This window comes from Adiantum capillus-veneris, chromosome 14 (genome assembly GCF_014529385.1).
Source record: "Adiantum capillus-veneris isolate H3 chromosome 14, ASM1452938v2, whole genome shotgun sequence".
Taxonomy (NCBI): domain Eukaryota; kingdom Viridiplantae; phylum Streptophyta; class Polypodiopsida; order Polypodiales; family Pteridaceae; genus Adiantum; species Adiantum capillus-veneris.
Genome location: NC_140944.1, coordinates 7032116 through 7058419, shown reverse-complemented (window position 1 = coordinate 7058419; position 26304 = coordinate 7032116). Strand labels below are relative to the sequence as shown.

The 26304-nt window shown below is 44.8% G+C and overlaps 1 protein-coding gene across 1 annotated transcript; it reads right to left on the bottom strand.

Moving 5' to 3' along the window:
• Nucleotides 1–709: 709 nt before the first annotated feature.
• On the bottom strand, nucleotides 710–26096 carry LOC147441845 (alpha amino-terminal protein methyltransferase). Its single transcript, XM_086528241.1, has 8 exons — nucleotides 25741–26096; nucleotides 25430–25565; nucleotides 25215–25273; nucleotides 24958–25077; nucleotides 24769–24870; nucleotides 24390–24444; nucleotides 24216–24313; nucleotides 710–1026 (listed from the first exon to the last, which is right to left on the bottom strand). Exons 1-8 carry the CDS (start codon nucleotides 26020–26022, stop codon nucleotides 895–897), a joined length of 984 nt encoding a protein of 327 aa, XP_086384367.1. The 5' UTR covers nucleotides 26023–26096; the 3' UTR covers nucleotides 710–894.
• Nucleotides 26097–26304: the final 208 nt, after the last annotated feature.

The following is a 26304-nucleotide window of genomic DNA, read 5'->3' as shown; positions in this document are numbered from 1 at the left end:
CACATATATCCCAAACCCCTTCCCTGAACATCTTTTTGAAACTTTTTGGATGGGATCAAAAACTAGCCACATTGGATGTATGTGTATTCAAGGTTACTCCTACGAGGTTTTGTGACAAAGACGGGTACAATAGAGTTTCCCTATGAATGGTTCAAATAAGGCAAGAGGACTTAAGTGACAACGTAGAAGGATGCATGGAAAACAAAACATTATGCATGCTAGTGGCACCAATTGATACAAGCCCACAATACCATTTTTCCAACATCATCTAGAGTAGACCGGCTGATAGGCAGCCCCACTGGCCGTCCACAGACAACTTAAAAGATCAAAAACTTAAGTCCCAAGAGCTATTATTGATTAGAGGAACTTCTATCAAATAAAAATATCAAAACCTTGAAGCCCATAGGAAAATTTCAGAACATTATGCTTTCTCTTGTTATGCAAAGAGAAACCCTCTTGCTTGTGCAGCCACTTCCAAGCATTAAGCTTTGGCCTCAATGATTATTCATTCCGTAACAACCTTGCATAAATTTTAATACTTTCATGCACACTCTCCATTAATATTGTACATGGAGAAACGATGCTTTACTGAATGTTTACAGCTATTCATAACAATAAATTCTACGCAGCAGAACCATCGCAAATGAGGTGCCCACAGTAAAGAGATAAAAGCTTCCCTTGTCAGAAAGAGTAACCCTTGCAAACAACCACCAGCAAACAGTTTCCTTCTCATATTCAAAATTTGTAGTATGAGACATACATAAAAGGAGGCCTTGCCCACAGCTGCGGAACTCTGATAAAAAAAAATTACCAATTGCCAAAACGACTATGAGAAAGGCACCATTCGTTGGCATTCAGCCAAACGGATACAAGTAGTTGCGCATATGCAAGTGATCATGCAATGATGCGTGGATGATTCACTATCTTGCCTCTTGTTCGATGTGCAATGGGACCAGCTTTGACTGGCTCGGTCGTTAGTGCATACATTCTCACAGGAAAAAGCTCCTTTGGAAACCCCTTTTGCATCTGCTAAAAAATTTCTCTCTCTCTCTCTCTCTCTCTCTCTCTCTCTCTCTCTCTCTCTCACACACACACACACACACACACACACACACACACACAAAAAAAAAAACAGGAGGAAGGAAAAAACTTTGTTGCCTCAAGCCTTTCCCCAAAAGTTCATTGACTTAACTCATGATTTCTTGCTGTCGAGCTCGGCTCACTCTGTAAGGTGGTCGGTTCGAAGGCATACTCCCTGGAAGCAACTCTCAAGTGTGATCCTCTGGCCATTCTAGAGGTAGCTCACCAAATAAACCCTCTGAGAAACAAGCGGAATGAGTCTCCAAGCGCTCCGACTCTTATTCTAATAAATTTGAATCCTCTGATTCATCCATAGGTTTTAACAAAGATGGAGTAAGCAAGAGGATTTTCCTTGCTTGTGCTATTCTGCCTTTCACTCAGCAAACATGTAGGACTGTGGACGACTTCTTCTGAACGAGCTTTTTCCCCCTCTTCCCTCTAGAAGTTCTCTTTCTCTGTAGACTTAGATACTGAAGTACCCGTCTGATAGTTGAAGAGCCTGTCAATAGAGGATAACCATCCAAAGCATGGTCTGTAAGTTGCTGAATGCTAGAAGACTTAAGCTTCAGACAGTATCTTTGGTCACACTTCTCGTAAGCCACAACAATATCGCTCCATTTAATCTTTGAGTGAGACCTTCCTAAAAGAAGCTGCGGGTAGAAAGGTTATATCAAAATCTCTGACTGTAAGTGGAAAGTGTCTTCCTCTGTCATCCATAGATGATTCCACGAAGTCAAAATCTTCACTTTGTACTATGGTGTCACCGTATCAACCAAAGCAATGAGAAAAGTCCCTTGAACCCACCCAATTGTGAGGTGCTTTGCCATGCAATAGAAGTGTTTCCCACCATGTATGTGCATTCCCTTCAAGATGAGAAGCTACTTTCAGTACTTCAGAAGCTTCATTAAAGTTGCCTCCAAAGAAAGCAGTGTCAAACTGTTGGATAACGGACAACGCCTTGTTTGTATATCTTAGCCCGGAATAAGTATTGAACTTTACACTTTGACCGCCATCGTTGAATTTGTTCTTACCCTTTCGTGGTTCCAAATCATTTTAATTTGTCGGTTGGCTCCGCTTTGTCCGAATGTAGATCCAAAAGTGGAAGAACTGTCACCTTCCTCTTCGTCATCTTTACTTTCATAGCGCATTCTGTGCTTGTGGAACCCGCTTCTTCTTTGCTTTCTCTTCCGAGACCGCCTCTCTTCCTCTCCCTCACTAGAATCAAAATCCTCGTCCTCAAAGCAAACACGTCGTCAATTTTTCTTCCTAGAAACACATAATTCACCTCTTGGCCCTTTCTTTGCTAGATCAAAAGAGGTAAGACTCCTTGCACAGATAGCAAGGAAAAGACTTGGACTTATGTCCCTTGCGTGACTGCCCCAATCTCTTCATATACTTGCCCACTTGGCGTTCTATCTCCCTCTATATGTTTAATGCCCTCTAGAGAGACAAAAGGGTGTGAACCGAAGTTGCTTTTGGCTTTGCTTTGACCGTCATTGCCGACTTTAGTTTATAGTTGGCTATAGTCTACCACCTCTTGTAGACTTCAGACATAGATCGATCACAAATGTGCTTGGCATGAAGTGGATACTTGGTGAAGCAAATAGTCGATCCATTAAAGCTTGTACTTCTAACTGCTGGTTGAAATCTGCAACAACTAGACTCGTAGGTTAACCTCATTGGCCAACCTTTCTTCATCTTTACCGGCTTAACTAGACTCGTAGGTTTATGTGCTAGAACACCTCCTTCTACAAGTTCCTTTGGCTACGTCTTAAACTAAACCTCATTGGCCAACCTTTCTTCATCTTGTTTTTCATCTTTACCGGCTTGATCACCTTCGGCTTCTTTGTCAGATTCTTTTACTTTTACATCGTACTATCTCAATAAAGCTCCACTGATTCAAATTTGTTGTGTCGTTCCCTATCAGTTTCTTTGTCAGAAACCATAGTGTGTCGCAACAATCCTCCATAGAAGAAGAATGTCACAAAATGATGGCACGGCATGTATAATTGATGGATATGATGGATAAAATGACTTTTTATAAGTTGTCCCAACTTATGGGGGTTTTGTCCAGTGGGGCCCATGGGGACACACAAATAAAAAAGAATAAGCATGCAACTGCTGACGTGGAAGAGATTTCCGTAAATTCTGCTGACATGTCCGGCTGTACAGACGGCCTGCGAATCGCCCTAGCAGTTGACGTGGCATCGTACGGATTTTTCGTGAATTGCGCTAGCTGCTGGAAACACTAGGTTTTGGGCCTAGATGCTTTTAGAACTGAAGCTTTTCATGTATTGCTTTTGGAAGGCCATGTGCCTATAAATATGTAACTAGGGTCTCTCAGATTTGCCTGGGAGCATTGAGCAGAGAGGACCCCCATACTTTGTACATAGCCATAGAGGGCGGTACTAATTCAATTACCTGTTAATTTTACATAGAGCACTAAGAAGAAAAGAGAACACATATGCGTCCAGCAACTAGAATGTCATTGCGCACACGAAGACCGAAACCCTATAGGCCCCAAAGACCGGCGCCCCTTTCGGTATTTCTTTATTAAGAACAAACGATCAGGACACGTAGATCAAAGTCTCACAAAGCTGTCCAAAGTTCAAACCTGGCGAGGGCTGAAATTGCAGGTTTCTGACCCAATTTCAGTGCATAACAACGCCAAAACCCCTGTAGGTCAAAAGCACATGTCTAGGACGGATTCCCTCGCAATTTAGGAGCTTTCTGGTGAGCTGTAACAGAATTTCAGTGTGCTGTAAGTCCCTGGTTTGCCACTCTCGGGTGCCCGCTTGGTGCTAATTCACAGTTTAGGTGCAAAACCCTAAACCTGCAGAAAAACACAGTAGGCTGTAATCCTTTGTTTTGAATCGTGTTTAGCGGAGTGAACACGTCTACGCGTGTCCCAAGGGCTCCTGCACGCAATGGAACAGTCCCCTGGTGATTTGGACGAGTTTTCACACAAGAGAACTCTCCAAATTCGCAATCTTTCGCGATAGAATTGTGCGTACCTCTGGGAAATTAGCAATTAGCTAATCCGATTACTGTTCAGAAGGCTCTTGCCTTTGCAAACACGCATAAGACCAACAGAACTGTACATAGTCAACTGAGAAGCCCAACTAGTGGGGCATTACCATATGTGCAAAGGGGAGAGAGAGATGCACGAGAGCAAATCATCGCGCTACATGAAACAAAGGAGAAGCAAGCTTTTCATTAAAGCCATGAACCTACACACACGCTTCGTAATTGCACTTTGTTGAAAATCAGCCTCCACTCTCAAAATGGGCGCCCTTTGGTTTAATTCCCCTAGATCCCACCAACTTATAAAGTTGTAAGTGACTCGGCCAGTGGCCCAAATTTCCTTATGGCGCGCACACGCTTCCATACTCCTTAGAATTCAATGCTAACTAGCCCGACCAGTCCCAGACCGAGCGACCTAGACTCCCGATGTGAGAAACCCGTTCGGCCACAACCGTTTCACACTGGCCATGCAATGTCCACTTGCACCTTTTCAAGGGTTCCCGGGAAAGCAAGTAAAAATAAAATAAATAAAAATATGTAGTACATATTTAAAGAAGGCAACAAGAAAATTCACCTCCTGGTGATAATATGTGTCAGCACCGTGCCCACACAAGGCACCCAGAGGACAAACAGAAGACAAACCAGAGAGTTCCAGAGAGATAGAAGAGCGCGGAAGAAAAGGAAAGACGAAAGGAGGACTGGTACCAAACTGTGTGGGGACCGACCCGGATCAAATGGACAAAAGCACTGAGATTTGCAGCACATGGGGTAAAGTGCGAGACCAAGAAGCCCTAGTCTTCTTTGATGAAGGAGCCAAGGCCAACTTTATTTCAGCAGAATTGGCAGCTCGACTAAATTACGCACGAGGAAATGGGGTCAAAGGCCGAGGTTGTTCTAGTGGCATTCAAACGCAATGTTGCCATTACACCTGTCGTTGGCAAACTTCATTTGCATTGTCAAGGGTATTCAAAGCACGAGGACTTTTACATCATGCCTTTGGAAGGGTGTGATGTCCTCTTGGGAGCCGTGGTCGATTATAGGGAAAGGAAAGCCATCTTGAGAATGAGAAGAATCGAGAGATTGTACTCGATGTAAATTTGAAGGGCGAGTCCGTCCCACTTATATCCGCTTCAGCCGTTTCCTCATTAATGAAATCCAGCCTTTTTGTTTACTCGATCTTCTTGAAAGGACTGAAAGATAAACAAAGGTCCAATATGTCTAATCTAGAAAAGAAACGACTACAATTTCTACATGCACAAGCCGACTGTTTCTGAAGGCCTACCAAGCAAGTTACCTCCTTCACGTCCTGAAGATCACACGATTGATTTCATTCTCGGTAGTACACCATCGAATCGGCCACCTTACCGAGTTAGCAGAGCCAAAAATGAAGAAATAATGAACCAAGTAGAAGAACTTCTTGAAAAAGTTCTCATCCAACCTAGTACTTCATTTTGTCAACCGGTGTTGCTGGTGGTAAAGAAACATGGATCTTGGAGAATGTGTATTGACTATAGAGCTCTTAATAAAATCACCATCAAGAACAAATTCTCTATCCCAAGGATCGAGGATATTCTCGACAGACTTCAGGGGTCCACTTGTTTCATTAGAATTGATCTAAAGAGTGGATATCATCAAATCTAAATTGCTCCTGGAGACATCTATAAGACAGCTTTCAAGACGACTTTTGGTTCGTACGAATATTTGGTGATGCCATTTGGCCTTACGAATGCTCAAGCCACATTCAACCGTATGATGGATAGGATTTTCAGAGAGTACCGATCATTTGTGGGCACGTTCTTTGACAACATCTTCGTCTTCAACAAGAGTGAGGCAGAGCACAGACACCATCTGTTACAGGTTTTCCAGGCATTGCAGAAACATAAATTGGTTGTTACTGAGAAAAAGAGCGAGTTCTTCTTGCCAGAGATACACTTTTTGGGACACATCGTCTTAGTAGAAGGTGTAAAGATAGACCAGTCCAAGGTTGAGACCATTCGTGATTGGCCCGATTTGAATAATGTTCATGAAGTTCAAAGCTTTTTGGGCTTGTGCTCATACTATCGGCGGTTCATTCGAAAATTTGCGCAGATAGCATCTCCCTTGCATGTGTTGACTCAAAAAGGGATTCCTTTTACTTGGAGACCAACAAAGATTGCAGCCTTTCAGACTCTCAAGCAAAAGTTGACAACGAGACCAGTTTTGGCCTTGCCAAACTTGCAAAGCCATTTGAAGTTTGTTGTGATACTTGTGGTCGCAATCTGAGAGCACTCTTGATGCAAGAAGGCAATGCCGTTGCTTACGAGAGCAGGATGTTTTCGCGTCCTGAACTGGTTGCACAGATTTATGAGAAAGAGCTGTTGGCAGTTATCCATGCTCTTACACAGTGGTGACATTTCCTACTCGGAGCTGACTTTACTGTTTTCACAGACCATCAGAGTTTACGCTACTTCTTGTCATAGAAGCAGCTTTTGGAAAAGCAGATGAGATGGCCAACATTCTGTCACAGGTTCGTTTCCAGATAGTCCATATTCAGGGACAAAAAATTTAGTGACAGAAGCGTTGTCTCGCAAGCCCTTGGTTCTGGCTATTTTCGCAATACATCATCGAAGGTTCAAGGATATGGTCGATATGTACGCCATAGATCCTGATTTTGCAGCCATCATTCACCAGATACAGAGTGGGGAGACAGTTGCAGGCTTTCCCATACTAAACGGCTATTTGATGCGGAAAATGATGTTGTGGTACCACCTTGTAGGGTGTTGAGCGTTACTTCTACTAGCTGAAGCTAAAAAACGATGTGGACGAGTTTGTTTGCAGTTGCTTAGTATGCCAAAAGGTCAAGTTTGACAAGCATAAGGCACCACGACTTCTGGAGTCTTTACCCATACCCTCTCGTCCCTGGGAAAGCATTGCCATGGATTTTATTTTTTATCTTCCCAAGACTCAAAGTAGGCATGATAGCATTTGGAGAGTCATTGATAGATTTAGTTAGCAGACCAACTTCATTCCTGTAAAGAAGACAGTTAAGCTTGATCATTTGGGTAGACTTTGTTTCACAGATTTTTAAGTTACACGGCATGTCTGAGTCCATAGTTTCGGACAGACACCCTCGATTCACTAGTTGTTCTAGAGGGCACTCTGGGAGAATATTGACACACGGTTGCAGTTCTCGTCCTCATTCCACCCACAAACAGACGGGCAATCTGAAATAGCAAATTCAGTGATTTAAAATTTATTGAGGTCTTACATTTCGAATCAGAAGACTAAATGGAAAAAGTACTTGACCTAGGTGGAGTTTGCCTACAACAACACAATTCATTCATCGACGGGGAAGGCGCCATTTGAAGTAACCGATGGTGCTAAGAAGGCTCCTCCATTTCTAAGCACCAAAGATCAGATTTATGAAGCGGATCAGTATACGAGAGATCTAGACACTGCTTTTGCCAAGGTTCGCGAGGCTCTTGAGAAGTCTCGAGCATAGCATAAGAAGGCAGCTGATAAACATCGACACTACAGTTGAAGGAAGATGACTGGGTGCTCTTACGGTTTGAGAAGGCACGTGTGAGAAAACGAAAGGAAAAAGAGCGGTTTTTTCCAAAGCTAAGTATGCGATATTATGGCCCTTTCCAAATTCAAGAGAAGATAAATGATGTATCCTTCAGACTGAAGTGCTTGATACTTGGAAGCTTCACAACGCTTTTCATGTGAGTCTCTTGAAACCTTTCAAGGGTGAGGTGTCAGTCGACAAGGAGCATGAGGAGCAACCTGAAGTGGAAGAGAGCGAGGAGATTCTCGTTCCAGAACAAACACTGGCTCACAAGGAAAGGAAAGTGAAAGGTACAGTGATACGACGGTTCTTAGTTTCGAGAGCTATTCGGCATTGGATGAGAAGTGGATGGAGGAGGATCTGGCAAATACTCCTCAGATACTGGAACTTTATCTAAAGGCTTTCGGTCTAGCTTCGACTATTCTAAGAGATCCCGCAGATCGGCACGGTTGAATCTCGTGCAGACAAGACTGCACCAGAGGGCTCCTTTGTCACAATTTACCCAAATGAAAGAGACTCACTCAATTTCCCTTGGATTTCACGGATATTGATGGGCTGATAGTATTTTGTTGTATGACTTTATAACAGAAGTACTTCAAAATGAGAATTCCCGAAATGAATCTGATTTACGTGTGCTCTCTCATGTGACTAGTGTCTGAGTGCATGTTTGAAAGACGAAATGATTGCAGCATTTCAGACTTGTGATTCCAGATGAGATGGACATGATAACAATAAGAACTAGTCAATTGAGACATCTATGGAGATCTGGGATAGATCTAGATGTGATTGCTAAACATGTTGCCGATAGATCATGATCCGATATCTCGATGGACTTTGTGTAATTTAATTTGAATGTTCAGTGATTGTCGTCTTTGTGCAAGTGTTGAATATGTGTTTGTCTAGTGCGTAAGTGCTTAGAGTCAATGTCTACTGAACTGGTTTTTGTCTTATGATTGATTTGCAAGCGTAATCGAGGGTGATTACAATTCTTTCAAGAGGGGGTATGTCACAAAATTCTGACGTGGCATGTCCAACTGATGGATATTATGGATAAAATGACTTTTATAAGTTGTTTCAACTTATGGGGATTCTGTCCGATGGGGCCCATGGGGACACAAAGAAATAAAAAAGAATAAGCGTGCAACTGCTAACGTGGAAGAGATTTCGATAAATCCTGTTGGCGTGGCAGGCTGTATGCACGGCCAACGAATCACGTTGACAGCTAGGCGTGGTACCGTACGGATTTTCCATGAATTGCGCTGGCTATTGGGAGCGCTAGCTTTTGGGCCTGGATGCTTTGAGAACTCAAGCTTTTCATGTCCTGGTTTTGGAAGGCAATGGGTCTAAAAATATGTAACTAGGGTCTCTTTGTACAAGACTGTGGCAACCACTAACCTTAGTTGTTGGTTTCTTTCCCTTGATTTTTATTTAATTTTTGGGACCCTCGTTTTGAAATCACAAATGGCCGGACATTGTGTGGCCAGTGTGAAATGACCGACGACTGAGAGTTTCACCTAGAGTCGAGAAGGGCAAGTCGCCACGAGATGGTCGGGCCAATTGGCATTGAAATCCGTGCAATAAAAGGGTATCTCGCTTGGTTAAAAGTCATTAAGGCCCCTCGCTACACTTTATAAGTCGGTGGGTACTAGGAAATTAACTCAAAGGAGGCAAAGCGAACACTTGGCAGTCTGTGAGTGAGTTGTCAGTTTTGCATCAAGAGGAAAGGGGGCCCAAACAGAGAGAGGAGGCTGAATTTTATTCATTGTGAACTCAAGTGTGCGAGTAGTGGGTGCACGTGATCACAGCTTTAATGGAAAGCTTGCCTTCTCCCTTCTCTTATGTAGCGTGATGATTCTGCTCTCGCGCACCTCTCTCCCCCTCTGAAAACGGAATCGTAATGCCCAGCTTGAGGGCTTTCCATCTGTATGTACAGATGTGTGGGTTTATGTGAGTATGCCGAGGCAAGAGCCTCTTGTCCAAGTACTCGATTAGCTAATTGCTAATCCCCCACATGTACAAGTGAACTCGGAGAGATTTCACGCGAGAAAGCTCCTCCGATTCAAAGAGCAAGTAGCCCTATAGGTGCAGGAGTACGAGGGCTTGCTATGGATGCGACGGGCACGCGAAATGGAGCCAGAAACAGTAAATTACAGCCTGCTGTGTATTTTTCCAGGTTTAGGGTTTTGACCCTAATCGATCCCTAATACCACCAAGAGCTTCGGGGAAGCGAGGGGATCACAGTATAGGTAATCTGGTGCATTTTCAGGGTAGAAAACAGAGAATTCAGCGTGCTGCAGATTCTCGCCAAGTTTGGGAAAGTGCTCATATGCACCGGGAAAATCACTTTTTGTATGCGGATTTTATCTGTGAAGCCTCCTCCTGCGGTTATGTTGCCGAAATCGGGCTCGAGTAGGCCATTTTCAGCCCGGTAAAAGCGGGACAGCTCATAGGAACTTGCAAGTTTTCTCCCAAGTTTTATAAGAATAAAGAAATACCAAAAGGGGCGCCACTCTTTGAGGCCTACAGGATGTCACTGTCTGCTTGGAAGCACTCTAGCTCCAAAGCTGTGGTTTACCTTTTCTCCTCAGCCGACCATCCAAGGGTCCCTTTCTTTCAATACACTGCTCGACTGGGATGTCACATAGTGGCAGCACGGAGAGAGGCTCGTCCTGCTGCAGCACCTCATTGGCAGGAGGAGGGTCTCACAACTGAGGTTGTGGGACGCCAGACATGCACGGTGAGTCACGTTGTTCCAGTGGCTGGTTGCACATAGAGCTACAACAATGGAGAGCTGGCTTGTACATAGTGGCCTCTCGGCAGCATGCGCAGCTTGTGACCATCTCTTGGAGAGTCAACGTCACTGTCTTTGGGACTGCCCTATGGCACAATAGGTTTTGCTTCGGGCCCTTTGGTTGATGTCAACTCTCTCCACGGCCCGGAGCACTTGGGGGCAGTTGCTTGGTCCATTCTCATGGGCCCTACATTACAATTTGAGCTATCCTCCACCAGCAGTATGATAGTGATTTAGGGGGGGTCGACCTACACTGCAGCATGCTACAGAGCTTACTCCACAAGAGTGGTGCAGTGAGAGAGAGTTGGCATGACACTGTGGTTCATCTGGCAGGCCCACTGCTTCTTCATCTTTGAGGCTTGCCTTGTGCCACCAGTGGAGACTGTTCGAGATTTTTGGCTGGAGCTGATCCATACTCTCAGGGAACAGTTCGAGAGGCTTCAAGGCAGCTCCGACCGCATGTGGGAGCATAGAGAGGCGTTCCTTCGACTCTGGCGTCCTGGGCCTTTCTTCAAAGGTGTGCTCAGATGGCACTACCGTCCACCTGTGTGGCTTTTCCCTCCTCCCATCTCGTGATTTAGCCCTCATTGTACATATGCTGTTTTTTTCATTGGGAGAGTCTCCCCTTATGATTGTTGTAGCCCTCTCTAGTAGAGGTGGTTGTAGCCCTATGGGCGGTTTCATTAACTAATACAAGGATCTTTTTTTGGGGAAAAAAAAGAAAACTTAACAAATAAACCTGACTGGAATTAACACTTCCCTCGAAAACCACTCTACAGGATCCCACTGCAATCGTGCCAATGGACAGCTGTCTCCCACGCCCACAACCTCCAGTGGCCTGTCTCAAGAGCTATTGGGTCAGGATCTATGAGCCAAGTCCTCCCACAAATGCCCACACTCGGATCCTCTGAAAACAACACTTTGTAACTTGTGGGGCCTCTACTAAGACTCTGTGTAGACGACCCTCACCATGTAGCTCGAAAAACATGGAGGGTACAATCTCTGAGCAAGCCTGAACTCGGATGAGGACCTCCAATCGCGTGAAGGCCCCCATCCATTTTGGCGCTGCTGACTCGAGAGGTGTAAGCCACTCAGCTTGGTATTGCCAATGTGATGTCCTGACACATGCTTTGCACCCTCTCATGCCCTGTAGTTGAATGCTCTTAAGCTCCTCTGACAAACCTGAGAATTGTAGCCAGTCACCTAAAGTGCGTTATGGACCCTCTACCATGGGACCCCAAGAAATATGAGGTCTACTACCAACCAAGTGGCCTCTCTGAGTGCTGAGCATGGGTTTCCAAACAAGGGGCTATCTCAGGCGCTCCTCCGCGCAAGTGGGCTGGTGCTGCTCCAGACCTCTCCGCAACTGCTCCCAGGAGTGAAGCAAGCTCACAGCAAAACGATCCTCTAGTCTCCTACTCCGGCCAACTCTGCGTATATCTGTGAAAATCCATGTGATGGAAGGTCTCCAAGGGCCTCCTGCCTGAGGCACTCTAGCTCTAAGCCGCTGAAGCAAAAACTCCTTCCAGGGCTCCTCTCCTGGAAGCAGTCCTCTGCCAACAAACTTCCCAAGAAGGGCTCTACTCTGTTGTGCAGGGTCTATGATCCCGAACCCCCCAAAGCACAAGGTAGAGTGATGACCTGCCAAGCCACTTTGGCCCACGCTATCTGAGTGTCGCGCACTGACCAAAAAAGTTCCTTATCAGCCTCTCTACCTAGCTGATGCAGGAGCTCGAAAAGATCAGACAAGATGTAATGTACCACATAGTAGCCAACAACAATTGGTTGGCCACTACACTCTGCCTACCAAAGTAAGTCGTGCCGAGCTCCAATGTAACAGTTTCCTCCTGATGGACAAGAGGAGGGGAGCAATCTGCTGCTCAGAGACAAGTCCAAGCCAGCCTGACAGCCCAAGTATCGAACTGCAGTCCCTAGGGGGATCCATCTAAAACCCTCACCTGAAAGCCAATCAAGCGTAGGAGCACTGCCAACCGAGAAAGCCACTGTCTTTCTCCAGTTGATCAGTGCGCCTGATGAATAGCAAAACGTCTCAAGGGCCTGCTCACACCTGTGTAGGTTGGCCTCCTGGCCCTCAAGTACAAAGCTGAGCCGTTTGCAAACTCGTTACTCAACATCCAGTAGCTCATCGCCCAGAATAGGGAGCGCTAAGCCACGTAGACCAACCTGCTGTGGAACCAAAAATTTGCTCATCGCCTCAGCATAGAACAGAAAGGGGAAGGGGCAAGAGGGCAGCCCTGTCTGACCGAATGTGTGAGCATGAAACGGTCTCCTCTACCTCCTGCCAAAGCACCTAACTGTGTGCATGCTGACACACCTCTGATCCAAGCATCTGAGAAGCCCATACTGCGTAGAGTGCCCTCCAAAAAGTCATAGTCAACTCTATCATAGGCCTTCTCAAAATCCAGAAGAAGTATCACCAGATCCTCACCACGGAGGCGCACGAGGGCAGAAGCCTCCCAAAAAGTAAAGAGGTTGTCAAGGATACTGCACTCCTTGACAAAACCTATCTGGGTGCCATGTATAATGCTCTCTAGAAGTGGCTGAATCCTCAAACTCAGAGCCTTGGCAAGAATTTTGTAGACTGAGTTGAGGATGGTGATGGGTCGCCACTACCGAATCTAATCCAAGGAGCCACCCTCCTTGGGAATGATGTAGATCAAGCCCTATGCTATCACGCATCTCTCCGGTGTGTAAGATGTACTAAAAAGCGCTACATAGGTCTAAGCCAATAAGAAAAAACTGGAAGTCAAACCATCCTCGCCGAATTAGCTACCACGGGAAAGTGCTATGAGGGTCACCTGGAGCTTCTCTAGCTAAAGAGGCAGCTCAAGTAGAACCGGCGGTAGGCTTGGGCTTTCACCCGAAATTCTTTACTTTACTTTAGACACAGAGAGAAGACACAAAGAGAGAGAGAGAGAGAGAGAGAGAGAGAGAGAACTTTGCAAAGGTAACCTGCGACGGGAATTAACACTTAAGTACACACACGCCTCGGAAGCTAGAATGCTCCGAGCAGACGTCGACAACCTGTAGGCCCCAAAATTCGCGCCCCTTTCTATAACCGGCATGTACAACGTAGAGGGCGGTACTATTTCAATTACCCGTTAACTTTACACAGAGCACTGAGAAGGGAAGAGAACACAGTTGCGTCCAGCGACTAGAATGTCACTGCGCACACGAGACCGACACCCTGTAGGCCCCAAAGACTGGCGCCCCTTTCGGTATTTCTTTATTCAAATTAAGGTAGACGATCCAACCATTTAGCACAAGCTTTCACAAAGCTGTCCAAACCTGGCGAGGGCTGAAAACGCAGGTTTTCGACAGGATTTCGACAACATAACAACGCAAAAACCCCTGTAGGTCAAAAGCACCTGTCTAGGACGGATTCCCTCGCTATCTAGAAGCTTTCTGGTGAGCTATCACAGAAATTCAGCGGGCTGTAATTCTCTGTTTTTCACTGCCGGGTGCCCAAAAGCCTGTACACGCATCCCAAGGCTCTCACGAGGCTCCCCCGGGGTTCCCTTGCAATTTAGGTGTGAAACCCTAAACCTGCAGAAAAACACAGCAGGCTGTAATTCGCTGTTTCGGATTGTTTTTAGCGGAGCGAACACGCCTACGCGTGTCCCAAGAGCTCCCGCACGCAATGGGACACTTCCCCTGTGAATTGGACTAGTTTTCACGCGAGAAAACTCTCCAAACTCGCAATCTTTCACGATGGAACTGTGCGTACCTATGGGGGATTAATTAGCTAATCCGGTTCCTGTTCAGAAGGCTCTTGCCTTGGCAAACGTGCATAAACCCCCAAAACTGTACATGTTCATCTGAGTAGCCCAACTAGTGGGGCATTACCATATGTGTCAAACGGGGGAGAGAGATGCACGAGAGCAAGTCATCATGCTACATGAGACAGAGGAGAAGGCAAGCTTTCCATTAAAGCTGTAGACCTGTACCCACTACTCACACACACATTGTAGGTCACTTGTGATCAAAAATCAGCCCCTCCCTCAAATTGGGCACCTCCTCTTGCTGAGGTGTCCTACAGATTAGGCTCCTCCTGCCAAGTGTCCAGTTTGCCCCTTAGAGTTAATTCCCAAGTTCCCACTCACTTATAAAGTTGTGACTTTCCGAGTGGCCCAGATTTCATTTGGCGGGCACAGGCTTCCATACTCATCAGCATTCAATGCTAACTGGCCCGACCAGTCCCAGATTGACCGACCCAGACTCCCAATGTGAGAAACCTATTCAACCGTCGCAGCCGTTTCACACTGGCCATGAAATGTCCACTTGCACCTTTTCAAGGGTCCCGGGGAAACAAGTAAAAATAAAAAGAAATGAAAATATCTAGTACTTATTTATTGAAGGCAACAGGAAAAATACACCTCCTGGTAACACTTTCAATATTTCATTATTCTTTAAGAGGGTAATTACAAAGAAGCGTCCTGGGAATTCTCTGCCTGTATCCAGCTAGATACCACCTATTCTAGCAAAAATTCGGCAGCACAACAATCCCATTAATTGCCCGAAACCAATTCCCCTGCTAAAACTCAATTCCTCTGGCATAAACCCTCTGATTTCTGCCCAAAAACAGTAAATTCAGCACACTGTATTTACTGATTTTTGCCATGTTTTCAGCCCTGAACAGTCCCCGAACTATCCTCTAACAGTGGGGCATTGTTCCCAATGGTTCTCGCATTCGTATGGCTGAAAAACAGGCCACTTTCAGAGCATAACCAGCGTTGAAAACGCACCTGCTGTTGGAATTAGGGTTGCAGAGAAATGCACACAGCTTGGAGAAGACGAAGGAAGCTCAAGGCACACAATAGAGAGTGTATTACTTAGTGTGCAATGGAAAGATGGATAGCCCTAGAGTGATGGGCGTATATACAATGCTCGGAGGAAAAAACCTCCTAAAGAGGAAAAAAATGCCCCGGCGGTCCTAGTGTGTTCACACACATCACTACCACATGTATATGGTAACAAATCCCCCCTGGAGTGATGCGGTGAACGAGAGCTGGCACATGAGTAAAGGGAAGTGCCATGCCCTGAAGACATGATCAGTCCACAAAGGAGAGTAAGCCCAAAGCTTTGCGGAAAGCTTCAAGCTTCTCACGAGACAATGCCTTTGTGAAAAGATCTGCAAAGTTGTCCTGTGTTGGCACATAAGCCAAGCTGATCTCTCCTGCTGAGAGCCTCTCCCTGACATAGTGGTAATGCACCTCAATGTGCTTTGTGCGAGCATGAAAAACTGGGTTCCTCACAACTGCCAATGCGCTCTGACTGTCAGTGTAGATAGTGTTGGCAATGTCCTGTCCAACACCCAAATCAACCATAAGGCGTCTGAGCCATACACACTCAACCGTAGTTGTGAAGACTACCCTATACTCAGCCTCACAACTCGAAGTGGCCACAATAGGTTGCTTCTTGCTCAACCATGATATACATGAGCTACCAAGCATGAAACAAAAACCACTTGTGGACACTCGCGTATCAAAACAACCAGCCCAATCTGAGTCCGAAAAAGCCTATAAGTCTGGCGGCAATGATCCCCCCTTGGGATAAAACAAGCCAAGATGTAAAGTGCCACTAAGGTAGCAGAAAATCTTCTTGACAGCCTACCAATGCTTAGACCCTGGGCTATGCATAAATCTGCTGACCTGTGAGACTGCAAACTAAATATCCGGCCTCGTGTTGCATACATAAATGAGACAGCCAACAGCAGTTTGGTAAAGAGTGACATCAGCAGGATCGCCAGCATCATGTAGACTCAACTTCAAACCTATTTCCATGGGAGTGGCAATAGGTTTGCATCCTCAAGTCCAAACTTACATAGCAATGTCTCTATGTAACTTTTCTAACACAAGGCAATACTACCATCACACTGCTTAAACTGTATACCCAAGTAATGATGCAACAGCCCCAAATCTTTCATCTTGAAAGTAGCATTCAAATCAGCCTTAAATTCAGCAATATGTCTCTCATTTGGTCCAATGATCAGCAAATCATCAACATAAAGAACCACAATGAGAAGTACATCATCCTCACGCTTTACATACAATGTGCTTTCTGTTGGACTGTTACGAAAGCCTCGTTTAACCAGATGAGTGTCAGCCTTCTCATACCAAGCATGAGGAGATTGCTTCAACACATACAAAGCCTTCTTACATCTGCACACTTTGTCCTCTTGTCCTTTTATGACAAAACCACGAGGCTGCGCTACATAAACTTCCTCAAATATGTCACCATTCAAGAAAGCAGTAACAATGTCTGATTGATGTATATCCCAACCAAAATGAGCTGCCAATGCACATAGAAAACACACAGTAGTCATACGACAAGTGGGAGCAAAAGTCTCTTCATAATCTATGCCTTTTTGGTGTGCATAACCCTTTGCAACAAGTCGAGCCTTATGGCGATCGATCTCACCATCCGGTTTGCGTTTCAACTTGTAAACCCACTTCGTACCAATGGCCTTTTTGCCAAGAGGCAAATCACATAAAGTCCATGTGTCATTTTCTATAAGTGCATCATATTCTAATTACATGGCAGCCATCTAATTTTCTGAATTATGTGCTTCATCAAAAGACAAAGGCTCCTCAACATCATGTAAACTAGACACAGCCAAAGCATAACAATCTGATGCATAAGATGCATGGCGAGAGCCTGAACGAGTACGACTAGACAAAGGTGCATCCAATTTACTGTCACGCAAAGTGTACACCAGCCATTTTGGCATACCTCTAGCCTGCTCATTTTCAGCCCTTTCCTCATCAAGTATATCATGTACATCTGCATCAGTAATAGGCTGATCTATAACATTTTCAGAAACCCCCATAGGCTGTGCATTTGCCTCATTGGAACTTACATTTGTATTTCCACCACTGAAAAGAGGCAACAAAGTGTCATAAATGTCCTGTGAGCTTACATTATTGTCTCACAACAAGGGCTGAACAGAATCTTCCACAAACACTACATCCCGTGAAACCAGAATACGTTTTGTTTGCGGATGATACAACCTGTAACCTTTGCTTTCAGCACTATAACCAACAAATTTACATTTGACAGCCTTATCATCCAATTTTATGTGCTGTGTTTGTGGCACCAAAGAATATGCCAAATAGCCAAAAACACGCATGTGCTCAATAGAAGGCTTTCTATCATGCCATGCTTCATATCGAGTAATAGACTGCAAAGTTTTCGTAGGACACCTGTTAAGTACATAAGTGGCATACATTATGGCCTCAAGCCAAAAAGAATGCGGCAAAGCTTGACTTTTGACCATACATCGTGCCATTTCCGTAAGTGACCTATTTCTCCTCTCAGCAACACCATTTTGCTGAGGTGTATAAGGCACTGTACATTGGTGTTTTATCCCACGACTAGCCAGAAATGCATTAAATTCATGAGACATATACTCCCCCCCTTGATCGGAACGGAGGGTGCCCATACTACATTTCGAGACATTTTCAGCTATAGCCAGAAATTGTTTGAAGCACATAAAAACTTCGGACTTCGCTTTAAGCGGAAATACCCATGCATGCCTGGAGTAATCAGGTAATTACCCAAGGATGGAGTTTGCATGGGTCCACAAACATCACTATGTACAAGTTGCAATCTGCATGTGGCCCGAACTAAACCATCCTTTGGAAACTTAGAACGCTGCATCTTACCCAAAATACAGCCTTCGCAAACATGTTTGACAGGTGCTTCAAGAGGCGGCAAAGAAGCAACCATATCAGATTTCTGCAAACGCAACAAACTGGCAAAATTCATATGACCAAAAGGTGCATGCCAAAGTTTTGCATCTGAAATAGCCCTTGAATCTGCAACAGCATTTGCAAAATTTTGTCCACACTTGTCATACAAAGTGAGCTTATACAGCCCACAGCACAAAAGCCCAGACGCAACAATTTCATCACCAAAACTGAGATCATGAACAGTACATCTGTCATCCACAAATTTGACTACAAGTCCAAGTCTAGCAAGTGCGGATACAGACAAGAGATTCTTCTTGATCCGAGGTACATAAAGTGCATCAACAAGTGTGAAGGAACTGCCATTAGCAGCAGTAAGCACAATCTTTCCAACTCCTTGAGGCATTGTCGGCACAAGTGACTGAATTCCCATGAAGGACAGACTCGAGAGTGGTAAACAATTCACGATGTGAGGTAATGTACTTTGTAGCACCACTGTCGAAATACCACACGTGTGAATCTGCAGCAAATGACAAGCATGCATCATGGACAGCAGGATTGTAAGTGCACTCTGCGCTGGACATTGTATGGCCAATGTGAACGGTAGTTTCACCAGCAGACGGGAAGTGGGTCCGCACTGAGATTCGTATAGTAAGAGGATGTCTAGGCTCAGTTCAAGATCATGTAGGTCCCCCCGTCGCGCTTAGCAAGTTGGTGGATACTAGGAAGTGAACTCTATAACGGCATAAAGTCAAGGTGGGATCACCAACAGAAAGTATCCGACAATTGGGCCACATTACACTTTTGGATGCGGTCCCAATGAGGATAGATGGTCAGATGGCCACTGGGAGCCCAACGAAAGCATCTCCTAAAAATTAGGGAACTGCTATTTTGGGCCATGAAATGTGTTCACGTCATTACCTTCGATATGACCAGGGGAACATTTTATTACTCTGCCGCAAAGTCAAGTGATGCATCAGTTGAGAGATTTTTAAGCAGGAAGCCCAATGCGGGAAAATTGCATGTATGAATGCCAAGTGGCACTTTTCGGCCAATTTACCAAGTTTGAGAGAACAGAACTCGTACTTGACTTTTTGGAGCACTTTTGGAGGCTGATAACTGTGATTTTCAGCCATTTCTCTCCATTTTTGAGCTTCCCATAACTTGACCTAGGTCCAAGGAGCTCATTTTCAGCATTGGAAGGCATCAGATGCGTGTTGACAAGACGTTTTCAACGATACGCAGGTTTTGGCAGCCATGGAAAACTTCCCCTTTTTGCATCTATTTGTTCACAGATGCATTACAGGTCAAGCGCAAAAGAGGGGGCGCTCAATTTATGCTAGGGGATGCTTCAGTCATCACAGGTTAAGAGCTATGGAGTGCTTTCTTTCCCTCCCATGTACAGTGTGGTGCTAGGAGTGATGCCATGCACACTACACACTGCTCTCTCTCTCCCCTACGTGCAGTTATGTGATGCCCCACAAGAGGGCTCTTTATTTGACTGATGTACAGCTGTGGGTTCATGCTTTTGTGCTGAGGCAAGAGCCTCCTTGAGCAGGAACAGGGTTAGCTAGCTACTACTTCAAAGTAGGCACCGGTGAGGGTCATAACCTCACCGTACAGGTGCAAATTCAGCGTTGTGTATGCGCTATAAATTGACTGTTTTTCAGCCATACGGACGCCAGAACCATTGGGAATCGTGCCCCACTGGCAGAGGACAGTTAGGGGACTGTTTGGGGCTGAAAACAGGGCAAAAACCAGTAAATACAGCGAGCTGAATTTACTGTTTTTGGGCTGGAATCAGAGGGTAGAAGTGAGTTCTAGTAGGGGAATTGGTTTCGCGTAAGTTTTGGGACTGTTATGCTGTCGAAATTTGGCCAAATCATGTAGTATCTATAGGGATACAGGTAAAGGATTCCCAAGACTCTACTTTGTAATTTACCCTCTCAAAGAATAAAGAAATACCGAAAGGGGCGCCAATTTTGGATCCTACAGGTTGTCGGCCTCTGCTCGGGGCATTCTAGCTTTCGAGCCGTGTGTGTATTCAAGTGTTAATTCCCGTCGCAGGTTCTTTTTGCAAAGTGCTTTGTGTGCGTGTCTAAAGTAAAGAATTTCGGGTGAAAGCCAACCCCTATCGCCCCATGGGCCGGGTTCAAGGTTCCGTTGCCGGGATATCAATCACTTTTTCCTCAAGAAGTGAGCCTCGGTTGTTTTGGGTATAGAGTACAAGAACGCGGGATTATACTATGGCCGACAAAGGGAAGGGCATTATGGAAGAGGGTTCCTCTTCACAGGACAGACAAGAAATTCCGCATGTTCGCCCTGCCAAAAAGTCATCAAATTAGGGCTGATTTTCTGCTTCGTTTTTTTGGGTTTGCAAGTATGAACCAAGATGAGATAGGGAGAGGTCTCACGGTGGTAGATTGGCCACTAGATCTCCTGCGGGAGTGATGTGGGTCTGCCAGGTGGCACGCTGCTCGCCGATTCTCTGAGGCGATTGCTTGGATTCTTTCACGCATTGGTAAATCATCTTGAAATTTGAGATTACTTGGTCGTGGGTAGTACGCTACAGTGTTGTGGAATTATGCTCGTTTGCAAAGGCAAGAGCCTCTTGCACAGGTAAAAAGTTAAGGGACAGGTTGCAAGATGCTATGTGGTGAAGTTCAAGAACTATCCACCTATGGATGGAAAGTGGATGAAAGAGCATGAACTATCAGAGTCACCAAATGTATTGCAGCTTTACCTTGAGGTCTTTGGGTTACAGCCTACTTATGCCCCAACCCAACGTGTGCAAAGGAGGGTAATGATAGAGCTAGCACATCATATGTACATATCAATTCAGTGTAATAGATCGAAATGACAAAAGTATGAAAGTCTCATTAAGTCATTGGTATCTATGTGTTACGACCTTTCATGCGGATACATGCGATGATAAAAGAGTGCTAACAACACAAGATCATCAGTGGCATGTATTTATGGTATGCAATCGAGGACGTTTGCGATTTCAAGAGGGGGGTATGTCACGAGGACGTGGCAGATGCTAACCTTAGTTGTTGGTTTCTTTCCAATGATTTTTGTTTTATTTTTGAGATTCTCTTTTTGAAGTTACAAATGGTCGGACATTGTATGGCCAATGTGAACGGTAGTTTCACCAGCAGACGGGACGTGGGTCTGCACTGGAATTCGTATAGTAAGAGGATGTCTAGGCTCAGTTCAAGATCATGTAGGTCCCCCCGTCGCACTTAGCAAGTTGATGGATACTAGGAAGTAAACTCAATAAAGGCATAAAGTCAAGGTGGGATCACCAATAGAAAGTATACGACAGTTGGGCCACATTGCACTTTTGGATGCGGTCCCAATGAGGATAGATAGTCAGATGACTTGTGGGAGCCCAACGAAAGCATCTCCTAAAAATTAGGGAATTGCTATTTTGGGCCATGAAATGTGTTCACGCCATTACCTTCGGTATGACCAAGGGAACATTTTATTACTCTGCTGCAAAGTCCCAGTCACTTAGTGTAGATGCATATCCTCTGGTTGCACACAGCATGATCATAAGCATTTCCATCAGAATCCTTCAGGGACATTTTCCAGTGCATTTTACCTATTTTTGACATTTTTCACTTATTATTAAGTGACTTTTGTTGGAAAGTAGGTAGAGCAAATTGAGTAAGTTTGTATATAAGCAAACCTAAGCTGGCACTTTCTGGAAGAAGAGGCAGCAGGAGCTCCACCGCTCAACAGGCGACTTCTCAAGCAAGACTCCCAACCCTAGGCGATTCTACCCCAAGCAGTCTCCTAGCGTTTTCCTCAAGAAGCCATCGCCACAGACATCAGCTCCTTGGCGTTTCCATCCTCATCGAGCATCAGCCTGGCGTTTTTCATCATGAGGATCATCGCCTAGCATCACAGATACATAGCATTTGCAACAAAACTTCACCGCAAGAAGTCCCAGCACCTAGCATTAGTAAAAAGCCAGATTGCCCTCACTTCTGACCTGGCATTTTTCAACAATAAAGAACATCAGTTTTCAGCCTTAAGACCTGCAGAATTTCAGCGACAAAGAACAGCAGAATCAGCCTCAAAACCAGCGTTTTCGGCAACAGCAAATTTCAGCCCATAGCGTTTTTGGACAGCAGATAAAAGATTGCAGATTTCAGCCCTCAGGTCGGTCTCGTCATCGCCGACATAGCCTAGACTTGCATCAGTCACATGCATTCAGTTTATACCAATTTGTGCAATCAATAGTAGACCACTCTCGCCGACGAGAGTGGGGCCTTTGGAGGAGGGTTTTACGTCGTCTCTGGTGTCGAATCTCTCTTCTCTCTCTATCTCTCAGTCTCATACATTTTCTCACACTGTGTCCATTCACTTTGTGTGTCCATTGCACTCTCTCGTTAAGAACGGAAGGCTCTCCCTTCCATAAGAATAAAAGGAACCTTGAGCACAGTTCGGAGCACTCATTTTGAGCAAAGTTCAAACATTCATCCCGCTGCACCTTACATGTAGATATTACTAATATTGCTTGATCTGGTCAGTATGCACTGACTTGCAAAGCTAAAGCCCTTGTCGTCGTCGTCGTCGTCGTCGCAATACCCCATCATCTAGCACCCCTTGCCTTTCAATTTGGCTCCTGCCTAGCTTAGCATAGGGATCATCAAGACCTCCGTATCCTTAGCACCAAGTACCTTCAGTACCCAAAGTACCCCGCAATACCAAGTACCAAGAACTCGCAATACCCCTCAACATCTACCACAATACCCCTTCATAATCCTAGCAGTACCAAGCATCTCCATCGAGTACCAATTAGCATCTCAGCAATTAGCATCATTTCATCAACATTTGTGCAAGTAAATAAGCAAGTACTTGCTCTAGCAACAGAGCAAGGGGGCCCTTGAGGGTGGTAGGGACCCAACATGCGGTGCCGTCTCTCTCTCTCTCTCTCTCTCTCTCTCTCTCTCTCTCTCTCTCTCTCTCTCTCTCTCTGTGCATCTCTTTCATTCAGTTGAATTCAGTTCTTTCAAGTGAAGTAAAGTAACCTTATGTTTGTGTGCGGAGTACTAGACCCAAGCTAACCCCTTAAATCCTTCCGCTGCACCTGACACCCAATCTATACTCTTAACCCCTCTCTCAACTAGCAGGATTTTGTCGTCTCATCCCGGATATATGTGTGCATGACTCAGATGACGTTGCAATATACGTGGCAAGGCGAAGGGCAGGATCACAATAGAGGAATGGATATGGGACCAAATCTCCTGCAAACTCCGACAAAATGAGGCATCATGTAACATCGTCCAAACCTGAACTACAAAAAACCGGTACATGGTCAGACAACACTGTCACAAACCAAATTATGATTGTCCCTCCGCACAAATTGTGGCACTAATGAGATGGCCTCTGTACAGACTGACTAGGCACTATACCGTCACCAGCTGCCAGGGTACTTTTCTACATTTGCATTATTTGCCATGCTTTGGAGTCAATTATTGTAAACGGTAATTGTTCTACTTGCTTTTGGTCATGTTGTATATAGCAAATGCTTTGAAATGTTTTTGCAGCCTAAGTGCCAAAAAAACACTTAAAAAATCCAAGGACACAAGTCAGTGAAACGCCCATGTGAGTGGGCTCACACAAAACAATTGTAACCGCAACTATTCATGAATATAAAAAGAAATACTGCAAGGGCACCTTGTTAAATGACATGCCGATTTCATTGAATCACTAATGAGCAGTTCACTTGTCAAATTGAGTTGACTTTTTAATCTGTCATAGTCACGAATTTGCCTGGTTATAGACGAAAGGATATAACTATGCTTATGAAATAAAGTTCCTTTCCGGGCAGGGAGGCTCAATAAATCGATCCCTCGATGTGAGTCAATTGTCCTCATCTTCAGTTCATTTTGATCATGCACATGGTTTTAAGGCTATTGCTATCAAATTTTATGCACTGAACTTCAATATCAGCCACTAGATAATACAATACATTTGTCATGTGTGTCAGAGATTCTAGGTTTTCTCTTCTTTTTCGAGAAGAGAACCTCAAAGGTAGGGCTAATGTGTTTACCTTTGTTTTGAGCAAGAACAGTCCTGCTTGCTCGAAAAGGTCGCGATAATAAGCATCAGATCTTGTAATAGAGTTATCATCTTTGTCCACCAGAAAACCTGCAAATAAGAGGAGAGTTAAGTTTTCCAAGAACAATAAGGTAGTATATATCTTCCTACGTGACTTTCAAATTACCATGCTTTGTTGTGTTCTCCTTGACTACAAAAAAACCATAAGGCCTCAAGCCAACCTGAAAAAGTTAAAACAGCCATGATTTGACCCCAACCACTACAATTTATCGTGTAACGCACTCATAACACAAAAATCCCATCAAAAGCTTCTCAACCTTAAAACAAAAAGCTCAAGTCCTCGCACTTTCAAGGCTACCCCAAGGCAGCATATCATACACAATAGCACCATAGTCTACTACAAGGATGTCAAAACCCTTTAAGCTTCTAGCCAAGAAGCAAATAGAAACGCTTGCATAGCACACCTCAAACTTGCATTATCATGAGCAATATTTTGTGCCATGTCAAGCCACACAGAATATTAATGAGCATTTGAGCAAAAGTACCTTAGCCCGCTTGAAGAACTCAACAAGATCTCGGTCTGTTAAATGTCCAATGCACCATTGAACCCATATCATATCGTATCTATTTGCTTTGGGGATGAATTCCTTTCAAACATGAGTTTCCATGTTCAAACAAGCATACCAAAAAGAAGACAACGGGCATAGACAACATCCAAACCTCGAGGGACCAACCTGCAATGGCTTGCAGTAAAAATTGATGGCTCTCCCAAAAACTGATGAGCTAGGGCTCACTGTCATTAGACTGTCTTTTGCCGCCTCTAAGAAGTGGGAAACTGGCTCCACAAGATCAACCTGGAAAACTGGAATTATTTCTAAATCACAACTAGCAAACTCATTCATTACCAGAAATTTACTCTGCAATTGAACAATAGATGTGACAAGGATAAATCATAAGGAGTTCACAAACATGATCATCAGTATCAAAATACCTCATGGAAATGCCGTAGTAAAAGATTCTTTGTCACTCTTCCTACACCTGCCCCGCAATCTAGAAACATAAAAATTTTGACTGGATCATGTAACTGCTTGACCTGTTCCTCAAAATGACAGCCCTTGCACCTCAGACTGTATCAAAAAAATCAAATGAATTTTCTGAACTGAATACACAGTTCCAGAAAGAAGAGAGAAACATGTAACCCCTCACCTAAAGCTACGAGGTGCTTTGATAATCGTGTAGCTTCTGGCAAGATCTCCAAAATAAATCCGTCACTTGCAGCGACATCTCGGTCATTGACATGACCATAGCCACCAAGTACGCCATTCACTGAGGCCTCTACGCCCTGCGTACGTGCCCACATGTTTCAGAACACTGACCCCTTTATCGCAGGAAAACGTAAGCATTGCAATCGATGTCTCTCGCCAACTCTACAAAGGACAATGGCACACTTCGCCCATGCTGCACGTACACAGGAAGAAACCAAGAGAAAGCTGACAAAATGGAACCACGGTACTCACCTCCCAGTAGGAGACGCCTTTGCTATACCATTCCTGCTTCTTGGTGGGATCGAAGCAAGTGCTGGTGGCGATGTCTTCACCAGCTTCTTTAGCCCACAACTGCGACCTGGTAGTAAAAGGATTGCCATCAGAATCAACACCCTTTTCCTCCATTTCCAACGATGAGCAAACTGACAGCGACACTTGCGCACAACTCCCTGAGCGTCGAGGAGAGAAGAAAAATGGATGTTGTGCAGCTGCAGAAATAAGCAACTGTTCAGTGGAAAGAAGAAGCTCTCTCATGTCTTTCACACCCAACCCTCCTGGACAATTTTTCCTATTTTTTTTCAACTTATCGGAGAAAGGTTTTTTGAGCCCGCTAACAAAAGTTGTAGTGGTCATTGGTGTTTTGCAAGGGTGACTCTCTCAACCGGCCAGCCCCATCGGAGAGCAGTGCATGTGCGCACTCTCTCTCTCTCTCTCTCTCTCTCTCTCTCTCTCTCTCTCTCACACACACACACATGAGTGGGGCTTGTATCCTTTCTATTACATGAAGAGATTACAAAAAGCCCGAAGGCATTACAT

What these genes read in the sequence shown, in the direction of transcription:
- LOC147441845 (XM_086528241.1), bottom strand. Translation starts at nt 26,022, where the DNA reads ATGAGAGAGCTTCTTCTTTCCACTGAACAGTTGCTTATTTCTGCAGCT. An exon ending in AAGGCGTCTCCTACTGGGAG is followed by an intron (nt 25,566 to 25,740) that starts GTGAGTACCGTG and finishes GCACGTACGCAG; the next exon opens with GGCGTAGAGGCCTCAGTGAA. An exon ending in AGTTCTTCAAGCGGGCTAAG is followed by an intron (nt 24,445 to 24,768) that starts GTACTTTTGCTC and finishes TAACTTTTTCAG; the next exon opens with GTTGGCTTGAGGCCTTATGG.